This window comes from Siphateles boraxobius, unplaced genomic scaffold (assembly GCF_051911475.1).
Source record: "Siphateles boraxobius isolate OS27281-9 unplaced genomic scaffold, OSU_SipBor_1 23, whole genome shotgun sequence".
Taxonomy (NCBI): Eukaryota; Metazoa; Chordata; class Actinopteri; order Cypriniformes; family Leuciscidae; genus Siphateles; species Siphateles boraxobius.
The window spans coordinates 2,253,092-2,277,005 of NW_027508844.1; the positions used below are offsets into that span (position 1 = coordinate 2,253,092).

Here is a 23,914-nt window from a genome sequence, read left to right on the forward strand (position 1 = left end):
GAATGGCAGATGATCTAGAATCTAGGGCTTCACCGCTTACCCGAGTCAGAGCACATGCCTCGTTGGCGCAGTTAGGCAGCGCGTCAGTCTCATAATCTGAAGGTCGTGAGTTCGAGCCTCACACGGGGCAGAATGGTGCTTTTTGATACACGGGACCGTGTAAATAAAGGAGCTGCTTTCTGTATTCCCTTTTATGCCTTTGTCCATTTCTTCATATGCACTGTAATTGAAATCCAGTGTTTTTTTAAGACTAATGTTGAACAAATGCAGTAATAGTATTACTCTCATATTCATGTCATATGTGTCAGTGTTGTTACAATGTTTTGTTAAGGCTTATATCATTCTTTCATTCTAATGGCATGTCTTGTTAATGCTAATGTAATTTTTTACATGACATTCCTTGAATCTTGTGTCATGACACTCCACCCCATGCCCCCAAACCCATGACATTTCATTCCAAGAAATTTCCAAGAATCCTTGCCATGAAATTCTACTGCATCTTCTTCCGGTAAACATCACAACATGTTATTTCGTGAAATTCAGTTGAATCCGATTCAATCAACATGTCCATTTTTTCTGAAATGTCATGACTTGAAATTCCAAGTGCCATAGAATCCCATACATTGCACTAAAGTGTTACTTTAAAGGTCATGTACTGCAGGTCAGTGTTACTTTAATGTTTGGTTTATTCTAGCATGAACTGATTTGCAGTGCTTTGTCAACATTACTGCATTTCTTGATAAACTTGCCAGAGGGTTAAAGACTCTAGCTTGGGCCCGCAGCCAAAGGTTAGGTTTGTCAGAAGTGGGATTCGAACCCACGCCTCCAGGGGAGACTGCGACCTGAACGCAGCGCCTTAGACCGCTCGGCCATCCTGACATGACGGCCAGTGGTGAGCAGCATTTTTGAATCTAGGGCTTCACCGCTTACCCGAGTCAGAGAACATGCCTCGTTGGCGCAGTTAGGCAGCGCGTCAGTCTCATAATCTGAAGGTCGTGAGTTCGAGCCTCACACGGGGCAGAATGGTGCTTTTTGATACACGGGACCGTGTAAATAAAGGAGCTGCTTTCTGTATTCCCTTTTATGCCTTTGTCCATTTCTTCATATGCACTGTAATTGAAATCCAGTGTTTTTTTAAGACTAATGTTGAACAAATGCAGTAATAGTATTACTCTCATATTCATGTCATATGTGTCAGTGTTGTTACAATGTTTTGTTAAGGCTTATATCATTCTTTCATTCTAATGGCATGTCTTGTTAATGCTAATGTAATTTTTTACATGACATTCCTTGAATCTTGTGTCATGACACTCCACCCCATGCCCCCAAACCCATGACATTTCATTCCAAGAAATTTCCAAGAATCCTTGCCATGAAATTCTACTGCATCTTCTTCCGGTAAACATCACAACATGTTATTTCGTGAAATTCAGTTGAATCCGATTCAATCAACATGTCCATTTTTTCTGAAATGTCATGACTTGAAATTCCAAGTGCCATAGAATCCCATACATTGCACTAAAGTGTTACTTTAAAGGTCATGTACTGCAGGTCAGTGTTACTTTAATGTTTGGTTTATTCTAGCATGAACTGATTTGCAGTGCTTTGTCAACATTACTGCATTTCTTGATAAACTTGCCAGAGGGTTAAAGACTCTAGCTTGGGCCCGCAGCCAAAGGTTAGGTTTGTCAGAAGTGAGATTCGAACCCACGCCTCCAGGGGAGACTGCGACCTGAACGCAGCGCCTTAGACCGCTCGGCCATCCTGACATGACGGCCAGTTGTGAGCAGCATTTTTGCACCTACACGGAATGGCAGATGATCTAGAATCTAGGGCTTCACCGCTTACCCGAGTCAGAGCACATGCCTCGTTGACGCAGTTAGGCAGCGCGTCAGTCTCATAATCTGAAGGTCGTGAGTTCGAGCCTCACACGGGGCAGAATGGTGCTTTTTGATACACGGGACCGTGTAAATAAAGGAGCTGCTTTCTGTATTCCCTTTTATGCCTTTGTCCATTTCTTCATATGCACTGTAATTGAAATCCAGTGTTTTTTTAAGACTAATGTTGAACAAATGCAGTAATAGTATTACTCTCATATTCATGTCATATGTGTCAGTGTTGTTACAATGTTTTGTTAAGGCTTATATCATTCTTTCATTCTAATGGCATGTCTTGTTAATGCTAATGTAATTTTTTACATGACATTCCTTGAATCTTGTGTCATGACACTCCACCCCATGCCCCCAAACCCATGACATTTCATTCCAAGAAATTTCCAAGAATCCTTGCCATGAAATTCTACTGCATCTTCTTCCGGTAAACATCACAACATGTTATTTCGTGAAATTCAGTTGAATCCGATTCAATCAACATGTCCATTTTTTCTGAAATGTCATGACTTGAAATTCCAAGTGCCATAGAATCCCATACATTGCACTAAAGTGTTACTTTAAAGGTCATGTACTGCAGGTCAGTGTTACTTTAATGTTTGGTTTATTCTAGCAGGAACTGATTTGCAGTGCTTTGTCAACATTACTGCATTTCTTGATAAACTTGCCAGAGGGTTAAAGACTCTAGCTTGGGCCCGCAGCCAAAGGTTAGGTTTGTCAGAAGTGAGATTCGAACCCACGCCTCCAGGGGAGACTGCGACCTGAACGCAGCGCCTTAGACCGCTCGGCCATCCTGACATGACGGCCAGTGGTGAGCAGCATTTTTGCCCCTACACGGAATGGCAGATGATCTAGAATCTAGAGCTTCACCGCTTACCCGAGTCAGAGCACATGCCTCTTTGGCGCAGTTAGGCAGCGCGTCAGTCTCATAATCTGAAGGTCGAGAGTTCGAGCCTCACACGGGGCAGAATGGTGCTTTTTGATACACGGGACCGTGTAAATAAAGGAGCTGCTTTCTGTATTCCCTTTTATGCCTTTGTCCATTTCTTCATATGCACTGTAATTGAAATCCAGTGTTTTTTTAAGACTAATGTTGAACAAATGCAGTAATAGTATTACTCTCATATTCATGTCATATGTGTCAGTGTTGTTACAATGTTTTGTTAAGGCTTATATCATTCTTTCATTCTAATGGCATGTCTTGTTAATGCTAATGTAATTTTTTACATGACATTCCTTGAATCTTGTGTCATGACACTCCACCCCATGCCCCCAAACCCATGACATTTCATTCCAAGAAATTTCCAAGAATCCTTGCCATGAAATTCTACTGCATCTTCTTCCGGTAAACATCACAACATGTTATTTCGTGAAATTCAGTTGAATCCGATTCAATCAACATGTCCATTTTTTCTGAAATGTCATGACTTGAAATTCCAAGTGCCATAGAATCCCATACATTGCACTAAAGTGTTACTTTAAAGGTCATGTACTGCAGGTCAGTGTTACTTTAATGTTTGGTTTATTCTAGCATGAACTGATTTGCAGTGCTTTGTCAACATTACTGCATTTCTTGATAAACTTGCCAGAGGGTTAAAGACTCTAGCTTGGGCCCGCAGCCAAAGGTTAGGTTTGTCAGAAGTGGGATTCGAACCCACGCCTCCAGGGGAGACTGCGACCTGAACGCAGCGCCTTAGACCGCTCGGCCATCCTGACATGACGGCCAGTGGTGAGCAGCATTTTTGCCCCTACACGGAATGGCAGATGATCTAGAATCTAGAGCTTCACCGCTTACCCGAGTCAGAGCACATGCCTCGTTGGCGCAGTTAAGCAGCGCGTCAGTCTCATAATCTGAAGGTCGAGAGTTCGAGCCTCACACGGGGCAGAATGGTGCTTTTTGATACACGGGACCGTGTAAATAAAGGAGCTGCTTTCTGTATTCCCTTTTATGCCTTTGTCCATTTCTTCATATGCACTGTAATTGAAATCCAGTGTTTTTTTAAGACTAATGTTGAACAAATGCAGTAATAGTATTACTCTCATATTCATGTCATATGTGTCAGTGTTGTTACAATGTTTTGTTAAGGCTTATATCATTCTTTCATTCTAATGGCATGTCTTGTTAATGCTAATGTAATTTTTTACATGACATTCCTTGAATCTTGTGTCATGACACTCCACCCCATGCCCCCAAACCCATGACATTTCATTCCAAGAAATTTCCAAGAATCCTTGCCATGAAATTCTACTGCATCTTCTTCCGGTAAACATCACAACATGTTATTTCGTGAAATTCAGTTGAATCCGATTCAATCAACATGTCCATTTTTTCTGAAATGTCATGACTTGAAATTCCAAGTGCCATAGAATCCCATACATTGCACTAAAGTGTTACTTTAAAGGTCATGTACTGCAGGTCAGTGTTACTTTAATGTTTGGTTTATTCTAGCATGAACTGATTTGCAGTGCTTTGTCAACATTACTGCATTTCTTGATAAACTTGCCAGAGGGTTAAAGACTCTAGCTTGGGCCCGCAGCCAAAGGTTAGGTTTGTCAGAAGTGGGATTCGAACCCACGCCTCCAGGGGAGACTGCAACCTGAACGCAGCGCCTTAGACCGCTCGGCCATTCTGACATGACGGCCAGTGGTGAGCAGCATTTTTGAATCTAGGGCTTCACCGCTTACCCGAGTCAGAGAACATGCCTCGTTGGCGCAGTTAGGCAGCGCGTCAGTCTCATAATCTGAAGGTCGTGAGTTCGAGCCTCACACGGGGCAGAATGGTGCTTTTTGATACACGGGACCGTGTAAATAAAGGAGCTGCTTTCCGTATTCCCTTTTATGCCTTTGTCCATTTCTTCATATGCACTGTAATTGAAATCCAGTGTTTTTTTAAGACTAATGTTGAACAAATGCAGTAATAGTATTACTCTCATATTCATGTCATATGTGTCAGTGTTGTTACAATGTTTTGTTAAGGCTTATATCATTCTTTCATTCTAATGGCATGTCTTGTTAATGCTAATGTAATTTTTTACATGACATTCCTTGAATCTTGTGTCATGACACTCCACCCCATGCCCCCAAACCCATGACATTTCATTCCAAGAAATTTCCAAGAATCCTTGCCATGAAATTCTACTGCATCTTCTTCCGGTAAACATCACAACATGTTATTTCGTGAAATTCAGTTGAATCCGATTCAATCAACATGTCCATTTTTTCTGAAATGTCATGACTTGAAATTCCAAGTGCCATAGAATCCCATACATTGCACTAAAGTGTTACTTTAAAGGTCATGTACTGCAGGTCAGTGTTACTTTAATGTTTGGTTTATTCTAGCATGAACTGATTTGCAGTGCTTTGTCAACATTACTGCATTTCTTGATAAACTTGCCAGAGGGTTAAAGACTCTAGCTCGGGCCCGCAGCCAAAGGTTAGGTTTGTCAGAAGTGGGATTCGAACCCACGCCTCCAGGGGAGACTGCGACCTGAACTCGGCCATCCTGACATGACGGCCAGTGGTGAGCAGCATTTTTGCACCTACACGGAATGGCAGATGATCTAGAATCTAGGGCTTCACCGCTTACCCGAGTCAGAGCACATGCCTCGTTGGCGCAGTTAGGCAGCGCGTCAGTCTCATAATCTGAAGGTCGTGAGTTCGAGCCTCACACGGGGCAGAATGGTGCTTTTTGATATACGGGACCGTGTAAATAAAGGAGCTGCTTTCTGTATTCCCTTTTATGCCTTTGTCCATTTCTTCATATGCACTGTAATTGAAATCCAGTGTTTTTTTAAGACTAATGTTGAACAAATGCAGTAATAGTATTACTCTCATATTCATGTCATATGTGTCAGTGTTGTTACAATGTTTTGTTAAGGCTTATATCATTCTTTCATTCTAATGGCATGTCTTGTTAATGCTAATGTAATTTTTTACATGACATTCCTTGAATCTTGTGTCATGACACTCCACCCCATGCCCCCAAACCCATGACATTTCATTCCAAGAAATTTCCAAGAATCCTTGCCATGAAATTCTACTGCATCTTCTTCCGGTAAACATCACAACATGTTATTTCGTGAAATTCAGTTGAATCCGATTCAATCAACATGTCCATTTTTTCTGAAATGTCATGACTTGAAATTCCAAGTGCCATAGAATCCCATACATTGCACTAAAGTGTTACTTTAAAGGTCATGTACTGCAGGTCAGTGTTACTTTAATGTTTGGTTTATTCTAGCATGAACTGATTTAAAGTGCTTTGTCAACATTACTGCATTTCTTGATAAACTTGCCAGAGGGTTAAAGACTCTAGCTTGGGCCCGGAGCCAAAGGTTAGGTTTGTCAGAAGTGGGATTCGAACCCACGCCTCCAGGGGAGACTGCGACCTGAACGCCAGCTGCCGAAGGATAGTCCGTCAAAATGGGGATAATGTTGAACAATGTTGAACGCCACAGCCAATCACGTCGACGCGCTATAACATTTGCAGCCAATTAGAGAGCGCCATTCTCGACATTATAACATTTGCAGCCAATCAGAGAGCGCCATTCTTGACTTTTTCCTTATCATTTTCGACATTTGACCAATCAGAGTACAAGGAAATGTCGATGGCACGTTTACGCTTAGCACCGCTAGGAGGAGGAGTCAGGAAGCTAGCCGAGTGTCAATCAAGTTGCCGAACTGAGCCGAAGGTGTACGAAGTAATGACATATCCTGAGGGGCGTGTCAGAGGTCAAAAAGTTCAGACGTCGAGCATCACTGTCACGGAGGTCAGGCATCATCATTTTAACGGAGGACTGCGAAACTTATTTTTCGGTAACTTTAACTGTATTTTCGGACAATGTAATTTTATATTTGTATATAATTGTATATATTATAATTGTAAATATCGTGTGTGCTTTTTTTAAAGAAATAATTTGTATTATAGTAGTTTTGTTCAAAACGATATAACCTAACCGTTAGCCCCCCAACAAAAAAATGTCTGGCAAAAAATCCCATAAAGCCATGTCAGATACTGACTGGATTGCAAGGCTAAAAAAGTTTGCCAGCACAGGAGTTTGGCCATCAAATGAGGGTAACAGGCCAGCTCCTCGACAGAAAAAGTGGCATGACGTGTACCAAAGGGTGAGTGTGCTTTTGTCACCTTTGCATGATGTAATAATTGTAATCCTGATCATTTAATTCAATGTCATCATTATTTATAGATATGTATGTAGATAATGTTGCAGGTATTTGAGATTTATGTTTATTTATGTAAAAAAAAAAAACTTTTTTTTTGCACTGGGAGATTCAGAGATTTGAGGCAGTGGGGGTGGGGATGTTGAGTTAATGGATGTTTTTTTGAAGGTGTGAAATGTTCCTCTATTGTTCTTTTAAAGGAGGATACAAACTTTACTCTCTCTTTATCTCTAATTTTACAGTTTGTATCTCCCCTTCAAAGAACATGAATAAAAATAAATGACAGACTACAATAAATTAATGTGGCATTCATACTGATAAGTTAGAAATGCATGTATTCTATGTTTTATGTGTGATAATGTTTACAGATTGAAAGATGTCCGATGCAGTCTCGCGGCCAGACAACCTTGCTCGGAGCGGTCCCAAAGTGCATATGTGGTTTTCACACTCAAAAGGTAACAATGTAAAGATGTAACTTGTATTTTTTTTATATATGTATAATTTACTGAACAAATTCTTCTCGTTCAACAATTATTGTAGCCTATGTATTTTTGTGGTTGTCTTAAGCAGGCCACAGCCTCTATTGGACAAGCACCAAGGGTTGTTGAACAACAGTCTGCCGCTACTGGACCAGCACAGGAGGTCATGGCGCAGAGTCAGCGTCAGCTCCCACCCCAGCCTACTTCTAAAATTATACCAAGTTTGTCAAAGGTAATAACATTTTTTTTATATATATATAATTGCAGTTTTAATATACGTTTAGTATAAAGGTTTAAGTTCAGTGGAAATGGCTGGTATGTTTTTACACCTACCTGCCAGCTATGACACCTTGTACAGGGGCGGCTGTAGTCTGCTTAGTGGTCAGTTTCACTGTCTCAGGTTGGTTTAGATCAAGTAAAATGGTGAAAGAACAATGTAACCTATGTGATCTCTCTTTCTTCTCTGGGCTCTGCTCTTGCATTCTCCTCTTCCTCTCTAATTGGGCTTTGCCATTATGGGTTAAAGGACACTCGCGTCCTTCATGGCATCTCTCTTGATTTTTCCAACTGGCTACTGAAGCTACGTCTTTCATTCTGTATTTCTCAGGTAACATTCCACTTATGCACAATTAATTATACACGTATTATTAATTAAGTCATCATGAATCTGCTTTGTTGCCATTTCAAGGGTAACCTTCATTACTGTTAATAAACGCTTTCTCTTACAAACTATGTGCAAACTATTTTTGATTTTAAGTCATTTTTAAAAGGTACTTGTTAAATTACTATATACTCACATTCTAGCAATACTTTCCCACACATTTTTCTATTCTAACTGTGCTTATTTTAATCTGTATAAGTAGTAGAGTGTGGTAATACACAGACAAAAAAATAAGTTAAAGAAAGAAAGCAGGTCCTTTAGTTATATAATGAATGATAGGATCAATAGATATTTTCTCATTTTACATTTTATTATATTTTTGGCCAATGTGCTGTTACAATTCAATTTGTCTTTTCATTGAAATTGTTTTGCCCTTTTTTAGTTTACCAAACCAAGATTTGGTGGGTCCCACATTGCTGCTGCAAAGCCAAATCTGAGTGTGGCTAGGAGACCATCTCAGGCTGTTGACCAACCCAGCGCAGCAGTGTCCAGTGCCCCTACAACAAGCACCACTGTGTCTGTAAGTACTGGCATAATCCACATTGCATTCTAAGACACATTCCACATCTGTGCACTTTTTAGAAACTTGCATTCTAAGACACATTCCACATGCAGTGAGAGGTGCAGTGAGAGGTGCAGTGAGATGTGCAGTGAGAGGTGCAGTGAGATGTGCGAGAGGTGCAGTGAGATGTGCAGTGAGATGTGCAGTGAGATGTGCAGTGAGAGGTGCAGTGAGAGATGAGAGGTGCAGTGAGAGGAGCAGGGCCAGGGAGAAGAGCAGGCCTAAGGACTTCCAAAGGCTGCAAGAACAGTAGTCAGTGATGAAATTCGTGCCACTCTCATTGACCATGTAATCAACCACGGTCTTTCGCTAAGAGAGGCTGGTAAACAGTAAAGGGAAAAAAAACTGATTTGCTTTTTACTGGAATACTGTACATGTGGACATACAGTTCCCAACCAATAAATTTAGTGTAAAAATGGTGGATTGCATGTTTTGTATGCAAATACCTGTAAAACTGAAACACAAAAGTCTATGAAGTTTTTGTAATACAATAGCCAGTATTTTGAAACCCTAGTACTTTGATTGACTGCATGTACCTTGTGAAGTGAAAACAAGTGTTATTCTTTGACAGAATAATTTCATTCTGAGTCAGATTTCCAGTGTTTTGGTAAAGTTAGTGTGTGCAGAGAAAGATGTGTTCTATTTTGAAATGAAGAGTTAGTATATATTTACAGTTTTTTTCAATTGTTTACACGCAATTTTGAAAACCTCTACCTCCTTCTCCTCTTCATCTACCTCCTTCACCTCTTCCTCTACCTTCTTCTCCTCTTCCTCTACCTCCTTCTCCTCTTCATCTACCTCCTTCTCCTCTTCCTCTACCTCCTTCTCCTCTTCATCTACCTCCTTCTCCTCTTCATCTACCTCCTTCTCCTCTTCCTCTACCTCCTTCTCCTCTTCCTCTACCTCCTTCATCTCCTCTTTGAGCCCCCCCTCTTATTCTCACTCTTCTTCTTCTTCTTCTTCTAGCTCCTTCCATTTTTGTTGAAGACAGGTGAACTCACCTGCTGCCTTTTATAGCACTCCTGAGTGATGCGTTTTCAAATTAGCACATGTGTGCTTCCACGCCTGATGGATGTGCATATCCAATTCATTCATTAGTGTGGTCAATGGCAAACCGGGGCTTTGTAATGACAAGGAAGTAACCTCACAATCCTTATCTGTGTCTAAGGTGTGAAAATGTGTGTAGAGTTTTACAAATCACTGTGTGTAATGTTTTGCTAAAAGGGTAAAACAGACATTGTGTGTAATGTTGTGCAAATCTGTGGAGGGGTTTTGCTCATTGGAGTAGAATTTTGCAAATTGCGTGGAAATTTTTATTTTAGTGTGTAAACAATCATAAAAATCTGTAACAAAATGTGTTATTGAGAAGAAAATTATCCATTTGGCCAATTGTGTTTTGTTGGTGTGAGTCTGTGTTAAGAGTTTAGGAAAAAGTATCTGAAGTATGGGTAAGCGCTTGTTAGCGATTGAAAAAAACTGTAAATACTTTTGAAAACAGATTCAAATAATTACAATCCTAAATTGCAATATTATTTCCCACTATTACTGTTTTTGACTGTATTTTAATCATATTTCAAAAACAAAAAGAATCTTACTGAACATAGACCTTTAAACAGTATTGTATAATTCCATCTAGGATTAGTTAAAATTATTGGACAGTTATGACTGTTTCTTTCTCTTGTTATATATGCAACATATATTATATTTCATTGCATGTTGTCTCGGTAAGTAATTTCAAATTTTATTGGTCCAAAATAATTGAATTTGCATATTAACTGTCACAACTCAGTAGAGTCACACAAATTAGTGCTAGCAGCTGACACAATTCTGAAAACTATTGGAACAAATGTATACATTTTATTCTATAACCTTAAGTACGTATTTGACATCCAATATTTTCTATTTTATATGAGGGTAGTCTTGGATAGATAAAGCGGTAATTAAATAAATGACCTGCTAGACTAAATGTTTTGTCTTTTTCCTTCACAGACTACTCCTTTGGGGGCATTACTGCAAGATGCATCTGCAGTTCGACTGCATCGTTTGTGGTCGGACACTTTGCCACCAGAGGATCACAGGTGGATTGCCAGCAGGCTTTTTAAAATGGGGCCCAAGGGAAAACAAGAGCTTCGATACAACTACAGCTCTGGTATTACCCACCACAGCCAGCACTTATTTACAACCAGGCTCCAGCTCCAGACAGATTTTTTTGTCATGCTCTGTTGCTGTGGATGCCGTACAAGCTGTGGAAGATCAAGGCTCTCTGTCCCAATTCTGCCTGCGGGCAGCATCAGCTGACTGGAGGCGGTCTGCACAAAAGGGCACGGCAGGTTCTGGACATCGATAGGATGTACAACATGGTCACAGAAACCCTCATCTGTACGAAGTGTAAAGCCTCGCATGTGTCCTGGAGTCAGACTGTCCTGCAACAGCTGGATCTGGGCCATCGCTCTGAATTTCGGGTCATCCTCACGCGGAAGTAAGGGCACTTTAATTCCACATCCAGTTGATAGCCCATCATCACATATGTTTGCAAATACTTTACTAATCAATTATGTAAAATATATGAATGTGTGGATTTTGCTTTTCCTAAGGTATGCCTGTGATGTGAGAGTCATTCGGCTCCTGCGTGAGCGTGGCCTAGGCAACAGTCCCACGCGGGTCATCAAACAGCTGCGTGAGAACCACAGTGAGGAGTGGCTCCAGCGTATGGCCCGGTACACCACCCAATGTGTGGACTTCCTCAAACGACCCGGGGTGTTGCAAATACAATTCCAGGAACCCCCAGAGCCTACATTGGTCCCAAGCTGCAAGTGGCTGCTCACCGTGTACAGCCAAGACATCCTGACAAGGCTGGATGAAATCCATGCAAGGATAACATCTACGTATGGTTCAGTCTTGAAGATGGATTCCACTAAAAAGGTTAGCAGGGGATTTTTGTTAATTTATGGTGTTTACTGTTATATCATTATCAGAGCATGAGTATCATATTCTACATGGTGTGATGTTTCATTGCATTGCATGCTTCCTGTCATCTACTGCAGATCACTAAGAAGCTGGCTGGGACGGCAAGGGGAACGGGACTCTGGCTTACCTCTGTTGGCAATGAGTTTGGTCAGGTGCTCATGAGTGTGCTGACAGCACAGGAAGGAGCAGGACTGGACATGATGGTCGATGGTCTGGTGAAAAGTTACCAGCAGGCTAGTGTGGATCCACCTACTGTTTTGTACGTGGACTGTGGCTGCTGCACTGATGTGGGTGAGACCAAGCTGAAAACCAGATTCAGAGGGTGGCCTGATCTCATGATTCGCTTGGACATCTGGCATTTTATGCGCAGGATTGCCATGGGGTGTACAACTGATGCCCATCAGCTGTATCCCATCTTCATGTCACGGCTGTCAGCGTGCATTTTTGAGTGGGATGCGGCTGATGTTTCTATGCTTCGCAAAGCAAAGAGAGAGCTGTTGATATCCCAGGGTTGGCCTGCGCGGACAGATGAAGATGTCAACAAGCATCTTACCAGGAATGAGCTGGCACTCCATTGCCGGAGGAGGACCTGTGGAGAGGAGACTACCATCCTTCTCCTTGAGCGGCTGCTTACAGAGCTCCTGAGCAGCAAGGGCAAACACTGTTTTCCATTTTTGAGGCAATCAAGGTTTTGGACATTAACCTCTTGTCACATCTCAAAGGTCAGGTCAAAAGGTTTTGTTGATTGGCTGATTGGATTAGCATCTCAAGGCTCTGAGTTACACTGTTACCTGATGAAATCAGGTAACCAGCTGAATCATGTACTTTCCTTTACATGTTTTGTTCAAGAGTCCCCTCCACTATGAAATTAATCCCACCCCCTTGAAATGTATGTAAACTGCAATGTAAAGTTCCCTTAGACTAGACTTGATTGAGATGACTACAGCGACGAAATAAAGAACTTATACCTCAACAATCTCCTGGTCTGCAACTCTATCTTTTCTACACTTGAGAAGAAAAAGTTCACAACAGATCCCTGGAGGCAGCCTGCACGAGGGCAGCATACTCCGCATCCACTTGGGTGAGAAGGTCTTTCTGCCTATGGTACTTTGCCAGAAGGCCAACAATGGAATCCCTCATGGGCTGTGTCCACCGAAAATGGTCTAGGAAAAAAAGTATACCCCCTGCCTTGATGGAACCTGTGCGAGCAGCTCGTGGAGAGGGAGCAAAGGGCAGTGGTGGTGTCATCTCATCTAAAAGAGAGGAAAAGGGACAGAATAAGTAAATCATTTTCACCTTTATCTCTAAAATATATGTAGTATTCATATAAATAAGGAATAATTAAGGGATGAAGATGTGAGCTGAATCACCTTTTACACTGGTGGGCTGTGCAGGCTGGATCATTGTTTCTGAGCCAGGAGAAGCCACACCAAAGATGTCATCCTGGAGCATAGAGTAATTAATTTGGGTTAGAATCAGTAATTACATATTAGATTTGGATTATAGTGAATGGGGATGTTTGTAAGTACAACAGTCAAGTTTAGCTGAGCAAAGTGTTCCCCCCTCACCTCCTCAGTTGTGTCATCAGGTGGGAATATCTCACTGAGAGCAGATGGCTGTGAGGACTGATGCTCTCCCTCCTCTGCAACAGGTACCTTCTGGGACTTGTGCTTGTCCCAGTCCAGGGGGACAGGACGACAACATACTGCAGTCCAAACCTTTCTCCGGTGTCTGTGTGTGAGATAATTAAGGCAGGGTACTTGGCCTGGCCTGTCACCACGTCTGATGGCTTGTTCAGTTCCATGATCAGCACAGGATCAAAAACTGCAGGCAGCTTCACTCCAGGCTGCTTCAGGTCCACAAGGCGCTTGAAATTCCAGCGAGCCACTCCAATCATGCCCAGCGCCTGGATAATTTCTGTGGATACCTGAGTGCCTGTGACCCATCTCGCCTGATGAAAATGGAATCCCTCCTGCTGAGAGGTGCCTCTCACAGGGATCCACACGGGTACAGCTGCCGCCTCCCCCTTCACATGGTTCAGCTGGTTGATCCCCTCTTCAATCTCTGGGTCACTCAGGCAGCCTCTGAGGATGTGGTATCGCTGAATCCTCCATACCTTCAACATCGATGGTTTGAACAGTGGCCCACCATCAGGATCTCATTCTAAAAAGAATCTTGGAGAACTCTCTCCACTCTCTCCAGCAGCTCTTTGGGGTGTGGGACCCTAGTGCGACAGTGCTCCCTGATATGCTTCTTTGTTGGATTTGCAGGCACTATCCCACAGAAGACATAAGCCTGCTTCAGTCTCTGTAGGTCCATCTGGTCCACAACACTAAAAGCTGCTGACAGAAACTTGCAGAAAGCACTGTGCAGTGGATGGTGCTCTGAAGTACACTCTCTGGAGAACCACCGCATGCAGTGGAACAAGTCCAGCTTGATGTTGATGTTGCTATTATATTCTTTGCGGGAGGCACAGGTGTCGATGAGATGCCCAGAGTTTGCCTCAGTCACTATAGCCTCAGTGGTCTTCCAAGAATCCCAGAGGAGGTGCTCCTGGGGATCAGGGTTTGGGATCCTGAAGGCAGCACAGCAATCACTGTTCCACACACAAAGAGAAGTATATTTAAAATATTAAACATTCAAATAAATAGGATACATGTATTTGCTATACTATATTTTGTTTACTTTACAAATATAATATAGGTGGGAAGGAAAATGTGATGGCTGGTTCTTACCGGTCAAGCCACTGATAGTTGGCTTTTGGCAGTTCTGCAAAAATGTAACGACAGGACAGCCCAGCATTTATTGGCTGCAGGGATTTATCACTTTCAGACTGCAGCATCACCCAGGACAAGATTATCCAGTTTTCATTCATCACAGCGTATGACGACATAGTACCTGATGCAAGCACAACCTTCCGGGCCACCTTGCGGGTATGGTCAGCCCTTAATATTTGTCCAAATGTGGCTTTAAGGAGCAAATTGATTGTGCTCTCCTGCCTATGGTACTCCTGAATGAGGCAGTCAACCAAGTAGTGGGGTGAGACTGTTACTCCACACCAGCCGACCACATCACCATACTCACCAAATGGAGCAGGAGTATTTGTTGCTCTTAGTGCCCCTGTGATGGTCTGCTGACCATAAAGTCCACTGTCTCCATCCAGCACATTCTTAACAGTGGACAGGTAAGCCAGGTGTGCACGCTCATACCTGAGGTTGAGAGCTTCGTTCAACTGATTGGCCATATCATTGGGAGACTTTGCTGTGCGCCGCAACTCGTCCATCACAGTCTTACATATGGCCTTCTTGTGCATACGAAAAGCTGGAAAAATGTTGCAGAATCGACTTGGCAGCATGTCCATCCATTGAGGTTTGTCTGCATACCATTACTTTTTACAGACTTTACAGCTGAGCCGAGAGGCCAGCATGTAGTACTGGCTGCTTGTACCAATAATGACACGGGGTCATCCAACTCCTGATGAGACAACGTGAGGATTCGGACAGCCGTTCAGACATGGCAGAGTGTAGTTGTTGCGGACTCTTTCCATAATGGAGTGCTCTGGTTTCCAAATGAAGAATGGATGAAGTTGAAAGTATTTCGGTGATGGCAACTTATAGACAGCATCAATAAGCTCAGGCTGAGGTGGGTAACACCACAAGGAGATCATGTTCATTGGATGTCTCACCGGTCTAGAGCCTTGCCACAGTCCCAAGGCTTCCATTTCTGTTTTCATCCAGATTCTCTGCTGGTGAGAGCAGTTCCATTGGCTTACATCCTGCTCATAGCCTGGCAGTGGTGGAAGTGCTGGCTTCTCCTCCATCTGAGTTGGGGGGTGCCCAGCAGAGACTGCAGGGAGTGCTGTGGGTGGAGTAAAGGCTGCAAGGAGTCCCGACTGGACAGCAGTTGCAGGGGGGCCTGAGGGAGGAGTAGAGGCTATAGATTCTGCAGAGGTCACTGGGAGGAGGGCTGCAGGATGACATGGTTGACATTAGTCATAGATGAGCATTATATTTGTTAAATATGTTAAATGTGTTTTAAATTTTATTAAGTAAAATTATGTTACATTAAGTCCTTACATTGACAGAGCATGGTTTCCTGCACTGGTCTCAAAGGCGATGTGGTCTCAAGCGTTTGTCCAACCAGTTGTCACATTTTCAAAACTCTAAATACAATAAAGCTATACCTCCCAACAAAATTATGGATTGTTTTTGTAGTACTTACAATTGTTAACACACACCATCCCACAATAGCAAAAACAATATTCCAAACCTTAGATACAGTATAAAAACCTCTGCTTCTGCAATAGTAACAGTTCAAAAACAATATATCTCAGCTGATAATAAACAAACAATTGAATAATTGACACAGCTGATTTATGTTGGGTAAATTGGGCCAACAATAGCTGATTCCAGTCTGGCTTAGACTCAGTGGCAGGGGTTATTTTTTCCTATTACATTGACACTTATACAGTAAAAGGAGGACTTTGAGGAGTGATGTTTTTGGACACATAAACAGAAAAAGACAAACACTGTAATGTCTGGATGAGGAAGAGTAAGACCAAGGGGCCCAGGGAGAAGGTGCAGTGAGAGATGCAGTGAGAGGTGCAGTGAGAGATGCAGTGAGAGATGCAGTGAGAGGTGCAGTGAGAGATGCAGTGAGAGGTGCAGTGAGAGGTGCAGTGAGAGGCGCAGTGAGAGATGCAGTGAGAGATGCAGTGAGAGATGCAGTGAGAGGTGCAGTGAGAGGTGCAGTGAGAGGCGCAGTGAGAGATGCAGTGAGAGATGCAGTGAGAGGTGCATTGTGAGATGCAGTGAGAGGTGCAGTGAGAGATGCAGTGAGATGTGCAGTGAGAGATGCAGTGAGAGATGCAGTGAGAGGTGCAGTGAAAGGTGCAGTGAGAGATGCAGTGAGAGGTGCAGTGAGAGATGCAGTGAGATGTGCAGTGAGAGATGCAGTGAGAGATGCAGTGAGAGGTGCAGTGAAAGGTGCATTGTGAGATGCAGTGAGAGGTGCAGTGAGAGGTGCAGTGAGAGGTGCAGTGAGAGATGCAGTGAGAGGTGCAGTGAGAGATGCAGTGAGAGGTGCAGTGAGAGATGCAGTGAGAGATGCAGTGAGAGGAGCAGGGAGAAGAGCAGGCTCAAGGAGAGGGCAAGGTTGAGGTGTAAGAATGTGTGGTGGTGGCATTCCAAGGGCTGGAAGAACAGTAGTCAGTGATGAAATTGTCCATTCATTGACCATGTAATCAACCATGGTCTTTCACTAAGAGAGGCTGGTAAACAGTAAATGAAAAAAAAAACTGATTTGCTTTTTACTGGAATAGCCTGGCAAGATAATAGTGAAGTGAAGTGATCATTGTGAAGATAATTAAACTTTCAAGCATTTATAACATAAACAGACACAATGACATATAAAACCCTTTACTGTTAAAGTTCAGTACACACCAAACTACACACAGATGTGAAAAATGTAAAGCACTGCTACGTGCCTTCTGCTTGTTCAGTGTACAGTGGTGTGTACAGGAGTCACATGTACATTTATATGCACAAATACACTGTATATACAGTATGTATGCACAATTGATCTGAATCTTGAATTGAACTGAATCAATACTGAAGTGACTTGAGCTGAATAATGTCACAATTGGCTTGTTAGAGCTGCTTTACAGCAGAATTTGTCTCGAATTTGTTACCGAAGCTGCTGTGAAAATCCATACTGTAGCTTGTATGTATATATTCAGTATATATATATATATATAGCAAAGCGCAGAAACAATGTAACATGCCAAACATTTACCATCTTGAATAACGCTGTATAAAAATGTAATGATGTTTCATGGAAATGAATGCAGTTTGATAGAGCATGTATGTATATGTATGTGGTTCTCACTCAGTTGGTCTGGAATTTTAGATGAAAATGTGGGTAGCATCATCCTCCCCAATTCTTCACCTTCCTCCACTTCTATGGAAAAAGAACAAACCAAAGATTGGTATGAAAGGATGGAATTATAAATATCATCAACTGTTGTTTATTCAGGGAAAATTGACTGAGCATTAAGCTCTTTTACAGCAATACTCCACATTCATACGGGTGTACATTCAGAAAAATATGGATATAGCAACCACAATAAATAGTGTGTGTTGAAATAGAAACTTTTGTAACATTATAAATGCCTTTACTGTAACTTTTGATGAATTTAATCCATCCTTCGTGAATAAAAGTATTGATTTATTTTATTTATTTCCCCCCAAAAATAACTAACAATTCTTACTGACCCCAAACTTTTGAACAATAGTGTTTAATGTTACAAAAGATTCTATTTCAGATAAATGCTGTTCTTTTGAACTTTCTATTCATCAAAGAATCCTGAAATAAAAATGTAAATAACTATTTGTTGTACTGTAATACTGTAACAATAATACAATTGTTGACAATGATAATAATGAGAAATGTTTCTTGAGCACCGAATCATCAGAATCATGTGACACTGAATACTGGAGTAATGATGGTGAAAATTCAGCTTTGATCACAGAAATAAATTACACTTTATTATATATTCACATAGAAAACAGCTATTTTTAAATCTAATAATATTTCACAATTTTGACTGTTTTATTTTGTATTTGAATCAAATAACAGACTTAGTAAAAAAATCTTACTGATCCAAAAATTTGTCTGTGTGAGGTTTTCTTACTCAGTTGGCCTTGGACTTTGGATGGGGATATAGAAAGCATCATTCTCTCCAATTCTTCATCATCCTCCATTTCTGTAAAACAAAGCATAAAAGCAAAGATGGGAATCATATGTCATCCCACATTTAAATTTTTCAATTCGACCTTATATATACTCAACTGTACTGTCAACAAACCTGGAGGATGAGAGGCAGATGCTGTAAGGCCAGTGGAAGCATGTTCCGCTGAAACACTCTGAAGCTGGCTCTTTTTCTGAGTGAGGTACTGCTGCAGCCGAAACATTTTGCTGCCTGTGACGCACTGTTTCTGGAGGATAAATGCAGCATATCCATCTGCTCTGCTCTCCCAAACATCCCTCCAAGTCTTTTCTGCATTAATCCCAAAGCCAACCAAGTTGTCATCTTCATTCCTCACAGGTGGTGCCACTGATCTTCCAGTTAATTAATTTAGGAGGTCCTCGATTTCCTGTAAGCTTCTACTGTACTCAAGAAATGAAAGTAGGCTGTCCTTTTTGGGACCCTCTGGTTTAAACTGACCGGCTCTCTCCTCCTCCTCCTCAACCTTCTTAGTCAAGAATATGGTATAGCCTACATCATTCTCTAGCAGCCACCGGAATGATTTGTCTTTGTACTTTCCAAACTGAAGCACATACTCTCCAAGCACCTCTTTTCTGTCTGACACATCACCTCCTCTCATGAAGACAACAGAGCGGGCATTCTCCTTGACCTTGTCTTCCCTTTAAGGGGCTGATTTGTCCTGGAGATTGGGGTTGTCTTTGATCCTCTTGGCTTCATCTGAGGGATCTTGTCTCAGATATCCAGTCGGTCCTTTCCTGAAGCACACTTTGATCTTGCCTGGGAAGATCACTTTCACCTGCATCCTGCTGTGCTGTACATATACATTCACAAAGAGCTGATTAGTGTTTATGGTCTGTTGCATTAACACACTTAATTAACGCACTTATATTCTGATTTCAATTATTTTATTTCTTAATAAATAAAACAACAATTAAATTAACCATTTTATTATTAAATAAATATTCATATTAATTTCACAATATCCTCTTTCACACACTATTATTGTGTTTAATTATCTATTTTATCACAATAAAATGTTATTCATATACTATACCATTAAATTGCACACATATTTTTTTGTAATCATTTTTTTTTGTAATTCAAATGTATTATATTTGTGTGTACTATTTATTAATTACATTAAAAGTACTACATCATACTGCACTGTTAACACATAGTTGTAAACATTTTATATGATTGCATAGTAAGAAATCAATGATGAAACATTCACCGTTACAAACAAAGACACTCTTATAAAATAACAGCTGTATTTACAACGAGGAGTTTGGTTTACTGGGTTTCTTAACATCACAATCAATTCAACACAATTAACAATACAATTAACTTAACAGTTAACTTAACTTACGTTACATGATAACAACATGCAATTTAAATGATAAAATATATGAATAATAATGTATATGTGGTCACCTGAGGTAAAATCTGTCTGAAGGTAGTTTAGACTGTACAAAATTGTTGTAAAAAACAAAACAATTTGCTGACAATTCGGTAAACAAATATCTCCGATCGTAAAACGGGTCTCCCCTCCTCCACTGCGAATGATTGATTGACAGATGACACTACGCTTTTAAAGGGGTCATGACATGAGAAACCAAATTTGCCTTGATGTTTTGGTGTATAAGAGATCTATGTACTATTAAAACTTCCTGCAAGTTTCATAGCTTAAGACGTCCTCCCCATTATAAACGAAGCATTTATTTAATCAAGCTCTAAATACAGCTCGTTCTAGATCCATTGTATGAAGTGACGTCACGGTGCGAAGTGACGTACCAGTCGTTTGCATATGACCGCCTCCAGCGCAAGACAACTACGCCTCATTTCGCATCATCGCATGCGTTCTCGTGCAGCGAGTGGGTCTGTTTACAAGATGACTGCGATGCTACGCAGATGTGCTGTTCCTGTTTGAGTCTTTGAATACGCTGCCGAACGATCCAGACGTCAAGGAAAACAGTCGGATGCAGTTTATTTGCAGCATATGCAGCCCGCCAAAGCTTAATTTGAACGGTGAGTGATCAGATGAGTGTGACAGGGCATGTTACTGAAGAACGAGCAGAGAGAGAGAGAGAGAGAGCCCCGGCCGCGCGCGCGCCTTCAAACTCTCTCTCTCTCTCTCTCTCTCTCTCTCTCTCTCTCTCTCTCTCTCTCTCTCTCTCTCTCACTCCCTCGCGCATTTGAATCAAAATCAATTGAGAATTGACACGATGGTAAAAGATCGGAAGACCGAAGTTTCACGTGGTGGAGCATTGTGTAGTCTACGTGTGATACAAAATGATAAACGTTAATAATTTATGCATAAGCAGCACTGACGTTAGCCAATCATAACAGTGGGCGTTAACACTGAACTCTTAAAGGGAAAACACCTCCAAAACAGACTGTTTGAATCAGAGGTGAGAAACAGGGTGGGAAAAGGTCATAAATCACTATATTTTTAAAGTTTTTTTGTACAAAAAACTATAGTAATACTATAATTGCACCTAAGGGAAAATAATAAAACAAAACAAAAAAACATGTCATGACCCCTTTAAAATTCCCCGCCACCGAAAAGCGAAACAGCGCCAGGAAGTCTACGTGTGGCCAAAGGTATATTGCATCCATTGTGTTGAGCAGTACCATAGAGAATGAATGGGAAAAGTTAAGGGAAGTTAGCTTAACCATTTTCGGCTCCCGCGCGAAAGGTCCTCGGTTCGAAACCGAGCAGAAACAGTGGTTGGATTCTGACAGAAAATTTAAACTGTTTGGCACGCTAGGTGGGTGTAGCGCTCATTTCTTTTATACGCTTTTTAACAAGCGTGCACCTAAAGATTTATGTCTGCAACCTGAAGACGTGTTTCCATAGTGTAGAGGTTATCATGTTCTCCTCACACGCGAAAGGACCCCAATTCGAAACTGGGCGGAAACTGTGGGTGGTTTTTGCAAAAATTTCGTATGCAATTTTCTGTTGAGCAGGTCAGTACAATTGCAGGGATGATTGTGGTTTAATCTCTTTAGAAAAGGACAAAAATAAAACAAATGGCCATTGAGGTTTCCTGTATAGTAATAAAAAATGTTTGGTCTGCCAACAAAATTAACAGCTTTTTGCCATGTTAAAAACTCTGGGCAGTCTATAGCTTCAGTCGCTTTTGAACATGCGCACCCTAGAAGAGGTGGGACTGATGTCCAAATCTAGTTTCCATATTGTAGTGGTTATCACGTTCGCTTTACACGTGAAAGGTCCTCAGTTCAAAATGTTTGGTCTGCCAACAAAATTAGCAGCTTTTTGCCATGTTAAAAACACTAGGCAGTCTATAGTTTCAGTCGCTTTTGAACAAGCGTACCCTAGAAGAGGTGGGACTGACATCCAAATCAAGTTTCCGTAGTGTAGTGGTTATCACGTTCGCCTCACACGTGAAAGGTCCCCAGTTCAAAACTGGGCGGAAACTGTGGGTGGTTTTCGCAAAAATTTCGTATTCGATTTTCTGTTGAGCAGGTCAGTACACTTGCAGAGATGTTTGTGGTTTAATCTCTTTAGAAAAGGACACAAATAAAACAAATGGCTATTGAGGTTTCCTGTACTGTAATAAAAAATGTTTGGTCTGCCAACAAAATTAGCAGCTTTTTGCCATGTTAAAAACACTGGGCAGTCTATAGCTTCAGTCGCTTTTGAACAATCGTACCCTAGAAGAGGTGGGACTGATGTCCAAATCAAGTTTCCGTAGTGTAGTGGTTATCACGTTCGCTTTACACGCGAAAGGTCCTCAGTTCAAAATGTTTGGTCTGCCAACAAAATTAGCAGCTTTATGCCATGTTAAAAAAACTAGGCAGTCTATAGTTTCAGTCGCTTTTGAACAAGCGTACGCTAGAAGAGGTGGGACTGACGTGTCACGGCCGACTCGCAAGCCGCGACAAAGAAGGAGATGACACGTTAAAGTGGTATGGAAAAAGGAATAACATTTATTAAAGTAAAAATAATAAAGTAAGAGAATAGACCAAAACGGGAACAAGACAACAACAAAATGGCACGAGGGGAGAGCGCGCCCCGTCACGCCCGAAGGGAGCTGCTTTTGTTTGCCGGCATCAGATCTAGCACAGGTGTAAACCATCAGTCATCATGACGTCACTCACTCCAACTCCAACCTACAAAACAAGTAACAAAGACAACCGAACCCACACAATATGACCCACACGGGGGTCGTAACAGACGTCCAAACCAAGTTTCCGTAGTGTAGTGGTTATCACGTTCGCTTTACACGCGAAAGGTCCTCAGTTCAAAACTGGGCGGAAACAAGTGGAGGCATTTTAAATATAAATGCTGCAATTCGCTACATAACCCTTACTTTTGAGACAGGTGAAGGCCATCGTACCAAGGAGCTGTAGGCAGACTGCCATGGCGAATGACCTCTGTTCTGTTGTTTGTGGAATTTACAGACTGTCACACTGCTTCCAGGGCAGAAAAAGCACATGCATCTCATCAATAGGTTTCTGTAGTGTAGTGGTCATCACGTTCGCCTAACACGCGAAAGGTCCTCGGTTCGAAACCGAGCAGAAACAGCGGTTGGATTCTGACAGAAACTTTAAACTGTTTGCCACGTAAGGTGGGTGTAGCGCTCATTTCCTTTATACGCTTTTTAACAAGCGTGTACCTAAAGATTTATGTCTGCAACCTGAAGACGTGTTTCCGTAGTGTAGTGATTATCACGTTCGCCTCACATGCGAAAGGTCCCCAGTTCGAAACAGGGCGGAAACTGGTGGTGGTTTCTGCAAGAATTTCGTATGCGATTTTCTGTCGAGCAGGTCAGTACACTTCATTGACCTCTGTTCTGTTGTTTCCGGAATTTACAGACTGTCACACTGCTTGCAGGGCAGATTATGGGAAGGAGCCATCTTCTAAAAAGCACATGCATCTCATCAATAGGTTTCTGTAGTGTAGTGGTCATCACGTTCCCCTAACACGCAAAAGGTCCTCGGTTTGAAACCGAGCAGAAACAGCGGTTGGATTCTGACAGAAAATGTAAATTGTTTGCCACGCTAGGTGGGTGTAGCGCTCATTTCCTTTTGAGACAGGTGAAGGCCATCGTACCAAGGAGCTGTAGGCAGACTGCCATGCCGAATGACCTCTGTTCTGTTGTTTGTGGAATTTACAGACTGTCACACTGCTTGCAGGGCAGATTATGGGAAGGAGCCATCTTCTAAAAAGCACATGCATCTCATCAATAGGTTTCTGTAGTGTAGTGGTCATCAGTTTGAAACTGGGCGGAAACTGTGGGTGGTTTTTGCAAAAATTTCGTATGCGTTTTTCTTTTGAGCAGGTCAGTACACTTGCAGGGATGTTTGTGGTTTAATCTCTTTAGAAAAGGACAAAAAATAAAACAAATGGCCATTGAGGTTTCCTGTACAGTAATATAAAATGTTTGG

At 41.7% G+C, this 23,914-nt stretch overlaps 1 protein-coding gene, 1 long non-coding RNA gene and 13 other non-coding genes across 15 annotated transcripts; 8 read left to right on the top strand and 7 right to left on the bottom strand.

Annotated features, from left to right (window-relative positions):
* The first annotated feature begins 56 nt into the window (after positions 1 to 56).
* On the top strand, positions 57 to 130 carry trnam-cau (transfer RNA methionine (anticodon CAU)). The gene has a single exon. It is a non-coding gene; the product is annotated as a tRNA-Met (tRNA).
* A 666-nt stretch (positions 131 to 796) lies between these two features.
* On the bottom strand, positions 797 to 879 carry trnal-cag (transfer RNA leucine (anticodon CAG)). Its single transcript has one exon. It is a non-coding gene; the product is annotated as a tRNA-Leu (tRNA).
* A 67-nt stretch (positions 880 to 946) lies between these two features.
* On the top strand, positions 947 to 1,020 carry trnam-cau (transfer RNA methionine (anticodon CAU)). The gene has a single exon. It is a non-coding gene; the product is annotated as a tRNA-Met (tRNA).
* Positions 1,021 to 1,686: 666 nt separating this feature from the next.
* On the bottom strand, positions 1,687 to 1,769 carry trnal-cag (transfer RNA leucine (anticodon CAG)). Its single transcript has one exon. It is a non-coding gene; the product is annotated as a tRNA-Leu (tRNA).
* Positions 1,770 to 1,864: 95 nt separating this feature from the next.
* trnam-cau (transfer RNA methionine (anticodon CAU)) lies at positions 1,865 to 1,938 on the top strand. The gene has a single exon. It is a non-coding gene; the product is annotated as a tRNA-Met (tRNA).
* A 666-nt stretch (positions 1,939 to 2,604) lies between these two features.
* trnal-cag (transfer RNA leucine (anticodon CAG)) lies at positions 2,605 to 2,687 on the bottom strand. The gene has a single exon. It is a non-coding gene; the product is annotated as a tRNA-Leu (tRNA).
* Positions 2,688 to 3,522: 835 nt separating this feature from the next.
* trnal-cag (transfer RNA leucine (anticodon CAG)) lies at positions 3,523 to 3,605 on the bottom strand. The gene has a single exon. It is a non-coding gene; the product is annotated as a tRNA-Leu (tRNA).
* An 835-nt stretch (positions 3,606 to 4,440) lies between these two features.
* Positions 4,441 to 4,523, bottom strand: trnal-cag (transfer RNA leucine (anticodon CAG)). The gene has a single exon. It is a non-coding gene; the product is annotated as a tRNA-Leu (tRNA).
* Positions 4,524 to 4,590: 67 nt separating this feature from the next.
* trnam-cau (transfer RNA methionine (anticodon CAU)) lies at positions 4,591 to 4,664 on the top strand. The gene has a single exon. It is a non-coding gene; the product is annotated as a tRNA-Met (tRNA).
* An 827-nt stretch (positions 4,665 to 5,491) lies between these two features.
* On the top strand, positions 5,492 to 5,565 carry trnam-cau (transfer RNA methionine (anticodon CAU)). The gene has a single exon. It is a non-coding gene; the product is annotated as a tRNA-Met (tRNA).
* A 7,310-nt stretch (positions 5,566 to 12,875) lies between these two features.
* Positions 12,876 to 13,347, bottom strand: LOC143747597 (uncharacterized). The gene is made up of 3 exons (XR_013206770.1): positions 13,305 to 13,347; positions 13,107 to 13,179; positions 12,876 to 12,989 (listed from the first exon to the last, which is right to left on the bottom strand). It is a non-coding gene; the product is annotated as an uncharacterized LOC143747597 (long non-coding RNA).
* A 552-nt stretch (positions 13,348 to 13,899) lies between these two features.
* Positions 13,900 to 15,049, bottom strand: LOC143747610 (uncharacterized). Its single transcript, XM_077240433.1, has 2 exons — positions 14,472 to 15,049; positions 13,900 to 14,332 (listed from the first exon to the last, which is right to left on the bottom strand). Exons 1-2 carry the CDS (start codon positions 15,047 to 15,049, stop codon positions 13,900 to 13,902), a joined length of 1,011 nt encoding a protein of 336 aa, XP_077096548.1.
* A 6,820-nt stretch (positions 15,050 to 21,869) lies between these two features.
* Positions 21,870 to 21,942, top strand: trnav-cac (transfer RNA valine (anticodon CAC)). The gene has a single exon. It is a non-coding gene; the product is annotated as a tRNA-Val (tRNA).
* Positions 21,943 to 22,713: 771 nt separating this feature from the next.
* On the top strand, positions 22,714 to 22,786 carry trnav-uac (transfer RNA valine (anticodon UAC)). The gene has a single exon. It is a non-coding gene; the product is annotated as a tRNA-Val (tRNA).
* Positions 22,787 to 22,977: 191 nt separating this feature from the next.
* Positions 22,978 to 23,050, top strand: trnav-aac (transfer RNA valine (anticodon AAC)). The gene has a single exon. It is a non-coding gene; the product is annotated as a tRNA-Val (tRNA).
* Positions 23,051 to 23,914: the final 864 nt, after the last annotated feature.

Excerpts from the sequence above, each read along its gene's own strand:
- LOC143747610 (XM_077240433.1), bottom strand. The coding sequence starts at position 15,049 with ATGCACAAGAAGGCCATATGTAAGACTGTGATGGACGAGTTGCGGCGC. Across the intron at positions 14,333-14,471 it reads AACTATCAGTGGCTTGACCG|TGATTGCTGTGCTGCCTTCA; the intron begins GTAAGAACCAGC and ends TGTGTGGAACAG.